This window comes from Scylla paramamosain, chromosome 48, assembly GCF_035594125.1.
Source record: "Scylla paramamosain isolate STU-SP2022 chromosome 48, ASM3559412v1, whole genome shotgun sequence".
In the NCBI taxonomy this organism is placed as follows: Eukaryota; Metazoa; Arthropoda; class Malacostraca; order Decapoda; family Portunidae; genus Scylla; species Scylla paramamosain.
The window spans coordinates 986,099-998,598 of NC_087198.1; the positions used below are offsets into that span (position 1 = coordinate 986,099).

Here is a 12,500-nt window from a genome sequence, read left to right on the forward strand (position 1 = left end):
TTTGCAAAAATAACGTAATAGAAGCTCCATCTCTTTCATTGTTCGCTGACAGGAGGAGGAGGAGGAGGAGGAGGAGGAGGAGGAGGAGGAGCAGGAGGAGGAGAGGAGGAGGAGGAGGAGGTAGAAGTACTAGTTATATATTGAGTTAGAGTGGACAACATGACACACACACACACACACACACACACACACACACACACAGGAGCATTACCACCACCATAACTACCATTATAAATAATACTTCTACTACCACCCTCTCTCTCTCACACACACACACACACACACACACACACACACACACACACACACACACACCCCACCTAACCTAACACAACCCTTCCCTTCCCCACACCACACACATGTCCTACACACCTGCACATACCTGCACTGAGGAACACACAACACCGCGCCTGCTCGCACGCTCGCCTTCCAACCGCTACTACCACCACCACCACCACCACCAGTCCATCCTCACCCAGGGAGTTGCCAGCGCTCACCAGACCCACAAGTTCCCTCCCCTCTGATCCACCAAGGCCACCTGTCCAGGCAGGAGTGGGATCAACAAGACGATCATCTGGAAACTCCTGACGACTTGAAGGAGGCGGAGGTGAGGGTGGTGTAAAGCCTGGGAAGGAGGAGGTCCCTACCCGCCCAGACAGCTGCTGCCGTGCCATCTCCCTTCTGCAAGTCCCGGGAAAGATCTTTGAGAGCAGATGCGGATGAGCCCGGTGGCGGAGGAGTGCCAGAGCGCTCGCCAGCAAGCATGAGCCGCCAGGGTGCGTGCACCCGAGGCCGCTCGTGGACTGGTCGCCGAGCGGCCCCAGACTGGCGCCGGATTGGCCGCCGATTGCTTCCAGACCGGTTGTCTGCGACTGGCCAGGCTAGCCGTGGCGTGACTCGGCCACAAGACTACTCGCAGTGAGAGGCAAGAAAAGTGGAGGTTAATGTGCGCTGCGGTGAGCTGCTCTGCTCCCTCCCATTCAGCACCAGGAGAGCGGGCTACGCACGAGGCGACCATTGCAGTGTGTGTGTGTGTGTGTGTGTGTGTGTGTGTGTGTGTGTCATGCTAACCTGACTCGATATAATGAACCTCCCAGAGGCTGAGCCCTGCTGCCTGCGGCCGCCAGTGCATCCTTCTTTCCTTCTTTTCGTCCGTCTCTCTCTGTTTACTTGGAATGGCTCACCAGTTTTCTCTGCACATTTTCTGCTTTATTAATCTTAACTACGCTCTGTTGGGTTAGATTATTTTCTTCCTACATTTATTACTTGTGTAGCTTCCCTTACAGCGCATTACACGACTGTACACCTAGCTACAAGTGAACACCGGAACACTGCAGCCCTCAAGCAGGCTGCAAGGCACGCCACACGCCCCTGACCTGCGGCAGTGGTCGGTGCTTCTCACACTTCCCTCAGTGACGGCACCCCTCACTTACGTCACCCTTTCAGCGGCAGCCCGCCTCCTCAATTCAGTGTTTGGCTACAGTCGTGCTTGTCTGAATTAGTTGGATAGGTTAATTAGAACAATGATCCACACTTGTGCCGGAATGAAGCAGCAGCACACAGCCAAACACACAGTGCACGTATCATTGTCATCATCAATACTGCCGTGGTACTCGTGGCTGCAACTGATGCCCCGTCCACCCTTTACCTGCATTTGCACGTGCAATGCACGCGTTGAGCAGCTGGCGCATCGGCAGCAGGCTGCTTCCCTTGTCCCTGAAACCGTCGCCCTTGGCTGCTGATCACTGGGAGTGAGAAGCCCGCCAGGTAGGCCTGCCAGGTAAGAACACCGGTGTTTTCCTTCACCACTCCCTTTGCTCAGTACGGCGTGGTAAGCAGGTGCCGTCGTGCACACACTGGTGATGCTGCTCAAATAACATCACCGTTTTCATTTGAGAGCTGCGTCACCTTGGGTCACCTTAGGTCACCGTGGGTCACCTTGGGTTAGGTTAGGTTCAGACTCGTTCAGTTCATTAAGTTCACCGCTGGTTCCTTCACTGCGCAAGTCACCACTTGAAAAAGCGTCACACTTCGTCCACAAACAAAACACTCGCAGTCTACAAGGTTATTTCCATATCTCTCACATTTAGATACACACACACACACACACACACACACACACACACACACACACACACACACGGTACACTCACCCTGCAGAAGGCGTGGCAGGTTGCCGGGCAGGAGTGGTCCTGTGTTGCCTCGTCTTGGAGAGCGAGCGCCGCCGCGGGCCAGGCCAAGGCCCAGCTGCAAGATGGCGGGCAGGGCTCACGGCTTGCCTGGCGTGACGCACGAGCCGCGGCCACGACCACCACCACCACCATCACAGCCAACACACCCACCATCACCACCGCCACCACCACAGGCGACACACCCATCACCAGCACCTCCACCACCACCACCACCACCACCACCATACACTCCTCAGCAGCACCTTCACGTGCCGCCTGCGTCACGTCACGTCACGTCCCCACGCCGCCCTGCCCGCTGCCTCACCGCCGCCTGTACAGAACTGCTGCAGCACTTCACCGCCCTGCACCACCACGTCCATCCCTCACCGCCGCGCCGGTCACCACCACACGCCACTCCCGTGTCACGCACCGTGTTGTGTTACACGTGGGGACACGTGTAACACAACACCAGAGGTTCACACACCGCCGCACCGTCCACACCAACAGGCGGGCGCTGCAGCTTGCCGCGGCACACTGAGCCTGGCGTGTGCGAACTGACTGCGCCGTGACGGTGCGGCGGGCCTTCAAAACCTTCTCCTCCTGCACGATTACCTAATGAACTGAAGCCTCACTTTCTATTGCGGTGAGGTCGACTGAGTATTTGTGAGGTAATGACGGGTAGCGGGAACAGAATGACGGCCCGTCAAGCACCCTTTGATTACAGGGGCTTCCACCGGCCCACCGCGGTCACAGTCGCCTCTCCACACCCGTGGCGGAGGCTCACGAGCACTGCGCGTGCGCGCGGGCACTGCACATTCAGTGATTCAATCATTCACAGCATCTTTAGTCAGTATAACTGAGTGCATTTTAGTTATGTGAGTAGATTACAGCACAGATTTTGGTGGCCTGGTGTTACAGCTGATGTGAAGAAGTAGCCAGCAGCACGTGATCGCTACCACAACAAGGCTGGTGTTGGTTCCAGAAGACGTCACCGGCCCTGCACTCTGCACCCACCCCTCCCCCCCACAAAACCATGGAAATAAGTTGGCAAAGACGTGTCCACGCTTGACGCCATCACAGGAGGGCTGTGTCTGCGTGGCGATCATGGAGGACTACTTCACCAAACGGACTGAATGAAGCACAACCGCTGAAGGACAAGACTGCCAGAAGTGTAGCTGTCTTCATCTGTGAGACCGTATGTCGCCATGGCGTGCCAGCAGCTGTCCAGATCACTGAGCAGGGTCGACAGTTGTGAACAATGTGTCGAGGCAGCTGCGTGGTCTGGGTGTGGAGCAGCAGCGGATCACCAGTGGATGGCATCCCAAGCCAACGGTTCAGCTGAGCGAAGCAGCCGGACAGTCCAGGCATCCCTGCCGGAGGTGTGAGTGGGGGTGAAGGCTCGATGGCCGGGGGATCTGCCTGGTGTGGTGTTTGCTTTCATCACAAGCAAGAAGAAATGAAGAGGGTTTTGTGCATTTAATTTGATGCATGGTCGCCCTGCCGTGCTGCTACCTGTTGAAGTCCAGCCAGGCTATTCGGTGTGTAGACGCCTCAGTGAAGCATCTGATTGTGACTTGGATGCATCCTCCCTTCAGGAGCAGCTGCAGTGTGTTGCTGACCTTGAATCAGCAACACAAGTCTCACTTGGAAAATAATATAGGGCAGAAGGACAGGGAAGGAAGGACACGTGAGCAACAACCGTATCAACGCTCATGCTGTGTGGGCAGCGGATGCAGAGATTGGTGGTGCAGCTTGCCTGCTCAACACGCCCATTGTGATCCATACGGAGGAGGACAAGAGGGTGCAAGAAGCTGGCTGTCATATGACTCACTGTGTGTGGCTCCCCAGTTAGGTAGCACTGCTGCCAACTAACCGCCAGGAACATCTTATTTGTGTTCTTAGTGTGTGTGTGTGTGTGTGTGTGTGTGTGTGTCTCAAAGGATTCTGAACAACAGGAATTTGCGATGTGTTTGTATGAGGAGCAATGACATGTGATCTGTCAGATGCTTTTGTCTTTGCAATAAAATAGTCAAACTGCATCCCAGTCAATCTTTTAAATCCCAGAGGACTTCCCTTCATGGAGAGTCTCTCTCTTCAGCTCATAATCAGCAGAGAAGTTATGTTCTGGTGCTTATAACCTGTCACTTTTCCTAACATGCGCATGAGGATAAAACAATGCCTTATCAAATGAGGATAAAACAATGGTATCAAACCTTTTCATGTAATGAAGGCAATCAACTTAGCAGTTATTGTTTTGTGACTTTCTTTGTAAGAAAAAAATGAGGGAATGTTCTGAAGGTGGAGGGGATGAAGAGAGGCAGGTGAGGGGGAGTGACTTCCAGCCAGGCTCATACCGCTCTGGTGAGGCACTTGAAGGGAGTGGCCTGGACCTGCTGCTGCACGGATCCAGGAACGCTGCAGGACCTACACTGATTTCAAAATGAAGAGTTACGTCAACTTACAAAGGGAAGTGTCGTGACAATGTCGGGGTATAAATTTAAACTCAGGTTCACATCACTCAAGAGAATCAAATTATTTCATCATTTAATCCCAGCGGACTCTCTGTCATGGAGATCTCAATAAACTTGCAGTCAACAAAGGCGTTTCGTATCATACAAGGTCACTTCTCACGTCTGCATGAAAACAGAATGCGTTGTCGTATACGACTTTTTCATACAGTGAGGCAGTCAACTTCGGATATCTTGTTTTGTTTATAGCGGGAAAAGAGAACCTAAAGGGAGAAATCTGAACCTGGAGGGAGCACTGGAGGTTCAGATCACTGCCCAGCTTGGAATATCACCGTACAGTGACTTTACCCTTGGCGCGGATCACTCAATTACGAGGCGAGACTGAAGCCGTTAAATTTACATTGTTTAGAGAGACGTAGGTTAAGAGGGGACCTGATGGAAGTCTTTAAGTGGTATAAGGGTAACAACAAGGGAGACGTAAGCAAAATTCTCAGGATGAGTAACCAGGACAGAACAAGAAATAACGGGTTCATGCTTGAAGAAATTGGTTCTCAAACAGAGTGGCAGATGAGTGGAACGGACTCAGCAATCAGCAGGCTGTTAGTGGCGAGTCTTAGGGAGCTTTGAGAGAAGATTAGACGGGGTGATGGATGGGGAGGACAGCTGGAAATAGGCAGGTATATTTCACACAGGGACTGCCACGTGTAGGCCTACTGGCTTGTTGCACCTCACCTGACTTGTCTTGTTAGGTTAACGAGACTTGACACAAGGTTCAAAGGTTTACATTCCTGCCACTCATCACCAATCGCTTCTTTCCTTACTCTCTCCTTATCAAACAGTCTGCTTTACTTATTCTTCTTCTTCTTCTTCTTCTTGTCATTGTTATTGTTATTGTTATTTATCCTGCTTTTTTTTTTCTTTTTTTTAGTATTTTGTTGTTAATATGTTTCTCTCTTTCTTCATCATCTCTTCCTCCTCCTCCTCCTCCTCCTCCTCCTCCTCCTCCTCCTCCTCCTCTCTTTGTTCTTGTTGTTCTTCCTCCTCTTTCTTTTTTCCTTTTATTCATATTTCTCTCTTTCTTCCTCCTCCTCCTCCTCCTCCTCCTCCTCCTCCTCTTCCTCCTCCTCCTCCTCTCTTTGTTCTTGTTGTTCTTCCATCTCTTTCTTTTTTTTCTTTTATTCATATTTCTCTCTTTCTTCCTTCTTCTTGTAATTATTATTTTTTGTAACCTTCTCTGTAATAAATAAACAAACAAATAAATAAATAAATAAATAAATATAAATATATCCGTGGTGATTTAATCCTGTTATTTATCTTTTGTTAGCTTTGTTGTTGTTGTTGTTGTTGTTGTTGTTGTTGTTGTTGTTGTTGTTTCATTTGTCAGTTTTGTTTACTTATTTATTTATTGTTTGGCTTCCCATGTCATGAAATATTGTGTTCAATTATGGTATTACTTGTACTCATCTTTATTTTATTAATTATTGGTGAGGAGGAAAATGAGGAGGAGGAGGAGTAACAGGAGGAGGAGGAGGAGGAGGAAAAGGAGGAGTAAGAGGAGGAAGAGGAAGAGGAGGAGAATACAAAGGAATACAAAGGAAAGCCAAACAGCAACAGACCTTTTAGTCCTTGCAAGGCTGTTTGGTAACTACTTCTAACTAGCTACAGGGAAGAGAGACAGGACAGCACAGCAGAAGGCTCCTCCCCACCCACCACTCCCTCCACCCAGCGCTGCCATGGAAATAGTTTCACTCCACCTCCACTGGAGAGAGAGTTTCACTTTTCCCATCTCTCTCTCTCCCTCTCTCTCTCTCTCTCTCTCTCTCTGTCTCTCTCTCTCTCTCTCTTTCTCTCTCTCTCTCTCTCTCTCTCTCTCTCTCTCTCCCTCTCTCTCTCTAATCTGAGAAATAATTGTTTCCGCTTTACTGTGATATACTGAGTGTAGTAGTAGTAGTAGTAGAAGTAGTAGTAGTAGTAGTAGTAGTAGTAGTAGTAGTAGTAGTAGTAGTAGTAGTAGTAGTAGTAGTAGTAGTAGTAGTAGTAGTAGAAGGCTGCGTTTACACCAAGCGAATGGAATCGATTCAATTGATGGAGAATCATTTGACTCGAGTCATTTTGAATCGGTATAGTTCCAACCGACTGAATCTGATTAACACATCATTCAGTAGCAAGGCAGCCTTCGAGGAGTATGGACGTCTTTGCTGTTGCAGAAATAGCATTGTTGCTGTGGCTGAGAAAGCGTAGACGGAGGCGGAGGCAACGAATATGGCTGCATCCAATCAATTCTAGAAGAGTTGAATTTGGGAGCTTTGGACATTTGTTCCCAGATTTGGTCAATAATCCGGAGAAGTTTTATGACTTCTTTAGGATGACCACAGAACAATTGAAGATGTTGGTTGAGTTGATGGGACCCTCCATCAAGAAGCAGAATATACCAATTACCGTCTTGCAATTCCACCTGAAGAAAGACTGGCCATTTTCCTAACCTAACTGTATTATTTAAAACAATTCCACTAATAGATTGATCGAGTGTTTAAGGTAGCTGTAAATTATTTAAAAAATATAGACATGCTTTATGTCTGGTTATGGATATAATATTGCTACAGAAATGGATGCAAGGGTAGGTTTAACAGTTTATATTTACCTCTTAGGCTTCTGTTACAGTACAAATTACATGTATTGCGCTCATCTATAGAGGGAATTGCTGTACTAGGCAATATTATTCTGCATATTAAAAAAATGACAACAGAAACCATTATGGATATGGTTTTATATTTTTATTTGGCAACTGTAGGGTGTACTGTCTACTTTTTAAATGTGTCACATAACTGTTATGTCCTCCAACTTAAAAAAAAAACTGTTATGTCCTCCAAGTGAAAAGATACCTTTGACAGATAAGTGAACTGAGAAGAAGTAGTATCAGTAGCATACGGTGATGGTGTAGTATGAGATGGATGTTGGTGTTGGCCAGTCCAGTAACCGTAGCTAGTACAGCAATCCCTTCTATAGTTCAGTGCAGTACATGTAATTTCTACTGTAATAGCAGCTATAATAGTTCAATAAAAACTGTTAAACTTACCTTTGCATTTCATTTCTGTAGCAATATCAGTCCATAATGCAGCAATTACATCACGATTACGGTGCATAGGATCACTAGGATCATAAACAGCACGTCGTTCTTGCACTAAACTGATGAGGAGTTCCACATGCATGATGCTTCCTGCTCGGCTGACTCGCCTTCACTCATGAAAAAATGGGACCGCGCGCATCAGTCATTCTGAATCGCCATGAATCTCCATGATTTGAATTGACTCCATTCGCTTGGTGGAAACGATTCCATTCAATTTAACGTATCGAATCATGACGAATCATGAATTGGGATGATTCTCATTGAATTGAATCGATTCGATGCGCTTGGTGGAAACGCAGCCGTAGTAGTAGTAGTGGTGTTAGTAGTAGTAGTAGTAGTAGTAGTAGTAGTAGTAGTAGTAGTGGTGTTAGAAGTGGTAGTAGTAGAAGCAGTAGTAGTAGTAGTAGTAGTAGTAGTAGTAGTAGTAGTAGTAGTAGTAGTAGTAGTGGTGTTAGAAGTGGTAGTAGTAGAAGCAGTAGTAGTAGTAGTAGTAGTAGTAGTAGTAGTAGTAGTAGTAGTAGTAGTAGTAGTAGTAGTAGTGGTGTTAGAAGTGGTAGTAGTAGAAGCAGTAGTAGTAGTAGTAGTAGTAGTAGTAGTAGTAGTAGTAGTAGTAGTAGTAGTAGTAGTAATAGTTGTAGTAGAAGTAGTAGTAGTAGTAATAGTTGTAGTAGAAGTAGTAGTAGTAGTAGTAGTAGTAGTAGTAGTAGTAGTAGTAGTAGTAGTAGTAGTAGCAGTAGTAGTAGCAGTAGTAGTAGCACTAGTAGTAGTGGTAGTAGTAGTAGTAGTAGTAGTACCACCACTAAACACACAAACACGCACAAACACAAACGAGAGAGAGAGAGAGAGAGAGAGAGAGAGAGAGAGAGAGAGAGAGAGAGAGAGAGAGATTAAATAAACAGACAGACAGACAGACAGACAAGTAGACAAACAAACAAACAAACACACACACACACACACACACACACACACACACACACACACACACACACACACACACACACACACACACACACACACACACGAGAGAGAGAGAGAGAGAGAGAGAGAGAGAGAGAGAGAGAGAGAGAGAGAGAGAGAGAGAGAGAGAGAGAGAGAGAGAGAGGAGGGGGCAGCAATGTCAAAGGAAGTGACTTGTCCTCTGATAACTTTGAGGCATCTGTTGCACTTCCGCCTGTCAGCCCAGCATGGCGCAAGCTGTGTGTGTGTGTGTGTGTGTGTGTGTGTGTGTGTGTGTGTGTGTGTGTGTGTGTGTGTGTGTGTGTGTGTGTGTGTGTAAAGGTCCACATATTTAGTGTAAGTGTGTGGGTTAGTGGGTGGATGGGTGTAAGGAGGGGTGAGTGGGTGGATGGGTCAGTAAGGAGCGTGTGGTGGGTGGGTGGGTGGATCTGGTGTAGTGGGTGGTGGATGGGTGGGCTGGTGGAGGTGGATGTGTTTGGGTGTGTGTGGGTGGACTGGTGGACTATTGGGGGTGGGTGGGTGGGTGGGTGGGTGTGAGCTTGTGGATAGATGGATGAAAATAAGATCATTGTTAAGGTCCTTAGAAATCATTTATGAATCGTTCTCTGTGGCTATCAAGAGTATGTCATGACCTGCTGTCTTGCGCGTTTCCAGTGATGTGTTTTGTTATCAGTCGTGTCAGCAGATGTACCTGGCCTCACCTAACCTGTCACTGCCGGTAGAAGCAAGTGGAAATGTTTGCCACACTTTTTAATTCATTATTCATTCCATCTGTTATAATGAACACACACAGATACATTAATTAAAACACCATCTTTTGCTTCTTTCTCTCCTTCCTTCCTTTTTTTTCATTTTTATTTATTTATTCATTTATTTATCTATCTATTTATTTATCTACTACTACTATTACTACTACTACTACTACTAATACAACTACTACTACAACTACTACTATTACTACTTCTACTAATTCTATTGCTGCTATTACTTCTGTTCTACTGCTACTACTACTACTACTACTACTACTACTACTACTACTACTACTACTACTACTACTACTACTCGAAGGAGACCATGTAGCCAGCTGTCATTCATTATATAGTGACACAACTAGCTCTCCTTAACAGGTGATCTTGGAACCTCAGGGAAAACAACATGCAGCAAGTGAGTTGGAATGGCTAGAACCAGAGGATGGGGGTGTGCGTCCAGGGAGTTGAGGAGTGCCACTGCTTCAACTGATGCTGTGGGGCCTTGAGGCAGAGGGTCCACCAGGTGTGTGTGTGTGTGTGTGTGTGTGTGTGTGTGAGAATGTTTCCCTACTTGTGGTGAATGGTAAGGAAAAAGAGTGTGTGGTGGTGTGTGGTGTGGCCTTGCTTGTGGCAGATGCATTGGGGAGTGTGTGGTGGTGAGTGGTGTGGCCTTGCTTGTGGCAGATGCATTGGGGAGTGTGTGGTGGTGTGTGGTGTGGCCTTGCTTGTGGCAGATGCATTGGGGAGTGTGTGGTGGTGAGTGGTGTGGCCTTGCTTGTGGCAGATGCATTGGGGAGTGTGTGGTGGTGAGTGGTGTGGCCTTGCTTGTGGCAGATGCATTGGGGAGTGTGTGGTGGTGAGTGGTGTGGCCTTGCTTGTGGCAGATGCATTGGGGAGTGTGTGGTGGTGTGTGGTGTGGCCTTGCTTGTGGCAGATGCATTGGGGAGTGTGTGGTGGTGTGTGGTGTGGCCTTGCTTGTGGCAGATGCATTGGGGAGTGTGTGGTGGTGAGTGGTGTGGCCTTGCTTGTGGCAGATGCATTGGGGAGTGTGTGGTGGTGAGTGGTGTGGCCTTGCTTGTGGCAGATGCATTGGGGAGTGTGTGGTGGTGAGTGGTGCATGACCCTCACTTCTGGTTGATGCCTTGCAGAGGAAATATAATCAGCATAGTATTTATTGCTGTGTGTGTGTGTGTGTGTGTGTGTGTGTGTGTGCGTGTGCTTACGTGAGTGCGTGTGCGTGCTTGGGCGTGAAAGTGCGTGTACGTGGGCGTGAGAGTGCATGTGCGTGCGTGGGCGTGAGAGTGCGTGGGTGTGAGACTGCGTGGGCGTGAGAGTGCGTGTGCGTGAGAGAGCGTGGGCGTATTGTTGAATTAGTAGCGGGTACATCATAACATTTGAAGCCTCAGTAATAATAAGAATATTTTCAAACAACTCACTGATGGAAGATTGGGTGGGTGTGTCTGTAGGGAGTGTGTGGTGGGTGGGTGGGTGGATCTGGTGTAGTGGGTGGTGGATGGGTGGGCTGGTGGAGGTGGATGGGTGGGTGGATGTGTTTGGGTGGTGTGGCTGGATTGGTGGACTATTGGGGGTGGCTGGGTGGGTGGGTGTCACTTTGTGGGCAGGTGGAATAATAATAATAATAATAATAATAATAATAATAATAATAATAATAATAATAATAATAATAATAATAATCTCTCATAATCGTAATAGTAATTTCCTCTATAATTCGTACAATTACAAAGACAATTACACCACAAAGCTGGCGAGGCGAGTTATTTAATTACACTTACGACAGATTACACAACAAGTAATATCCAGGTCAGTCTTTTTGTCAGTCTTCAACAGCTTTCGTCACTGCAACCTTCCAAGCTGCTTAAAAATAATGTATATAATTCACAACACTTGTAATCTCTTCAACACCCACACCTGCTCTGTTTTAAAGGGCTCTACTTGAGGTTACGAGTGTTTTTAAGGCTGTGTTTAAGGCTCCACTGGCAGACACACAACGTTTCTACTGTATTTGCTGAGGAACCAATAAAAATACAATATTTCCTACAGTATACGTACATAAAGGTGTGTGTGTGTGTGTGTTCAGGGAGACGTCATTTTTCTTTTTTTTTTTTTTCGTTATATATATGTTGTCATAGATTAGGCTTGTGTAATTTACGTAATATCATCGCTAATAAATAATTAAAGTCGATTCATATAACAGTAAATGTTAACACTATCGTAAAAATATTATATGTTATTCATAGTTAGATCAATTCAGTATTTCTTTAGTTGGCGTTAAAATATCACGTTTTCTCTAATCCTTCAGTTTCCTAGATGGCCGCCGCCTACGCCTTGGAAATCAGGGGATCGAAAGTCCTGTAAATATACATGTTAATAGCGACCATATTGTCCTTATCTCTATAGTGTTTTTGTTTTTTTCCTCTTTTCTTGAACTTCTTGCACTAAAAAACTGATAATTAATAGTACAAAACACCACGAAATAATAGATAAAATAGAAGAGACGCTTGCATTATCCTAAACAGTTTAAAATAGTATTGGAAGATTAATTTAATTATTTTTTTAAGTTTGAGTAAAATTTTTCGTTTTCTGTAATGCAAGACAGCCGCCGTTCTCTTTTATCTCCCTTTTAAAAATGGGGAGCTTTAAGCAAATCCTGAGCCCGCTTCTTGATGGTGATAGTGCACTGAAGAAGTAAGTTGACATACGCAGGGCACAGTAAGCGCGGAGCCAGTGATACAGACAGTTAGGAAAGCAGAATGTCAACGAAAGGATGGTAAAACAAGGCAGTGCTCACAGATTCATTTCACTTGGAGAGAAGAGACAAGTGTTGCTCGGGTGACCTGGAATAGACAAAAATGATGATGCGTATAGGATGTTTGGAAGACATTTGTACTGCAGTATTACCGGAAATAGATTATGATGGTGGTGGTGGTGGTGGTGGTGGTGGTGGTGAAGAGGAGAAGAAGGTTGTGGTGATTGTGATGAGAAAGATGGAGATTATGATGATGGTGAT

At 46.6% G+C, this 12,500-nt stretch overlaps 1 protein-coding gene and 1 long non-coding RNA gene across 3 annotated transcripts in view; one reads left to right on the forward strand and one right to left on the reverse strand.

Annotated features, from left to right (window-relative positions):
* LOC135095192 (uncharacterized) overlaps positions 1 to 640 on the reverse strand; it is a 12,438-nt gene extending 11,798 nt beyond the window's left edge. The window contains exon 1 of one of the 2 annotated variants that reach the window (XR_010264113.1): positions 383 to 640. This is a non-coding gene — a long non-coding RNA (uncharacterized LOC135095192). Of the gene's footprint in view, positions 1 to 372 lie in introns of both variants that reach the window. The other variant, XR_010264114.1, reaches the window with a different exon arrangement.
* The window catches only part of LOC135095188 (tenascin-like), a 7,563-nt gene extending 4,151 nt beyond the window's left edge, over positions 1 to 3,412 (forward strand). The window contains exon 10 of the mRNA XM_063995975.1: positions 3,090 to 3,412. Coding sequence (XP_063852045.1) covers positions 3,090 to 3,106 — 17 coding nt within the window. The 3' untranslated portion in view covers positions 3,107 to 3,412. The remainder of the gene's footprint in view (positions 1 to 3,089) is intronic.
* The last annotated feature ends 9,088 nt before the right edge of the window (positions 3,413 to 12,500 follow it).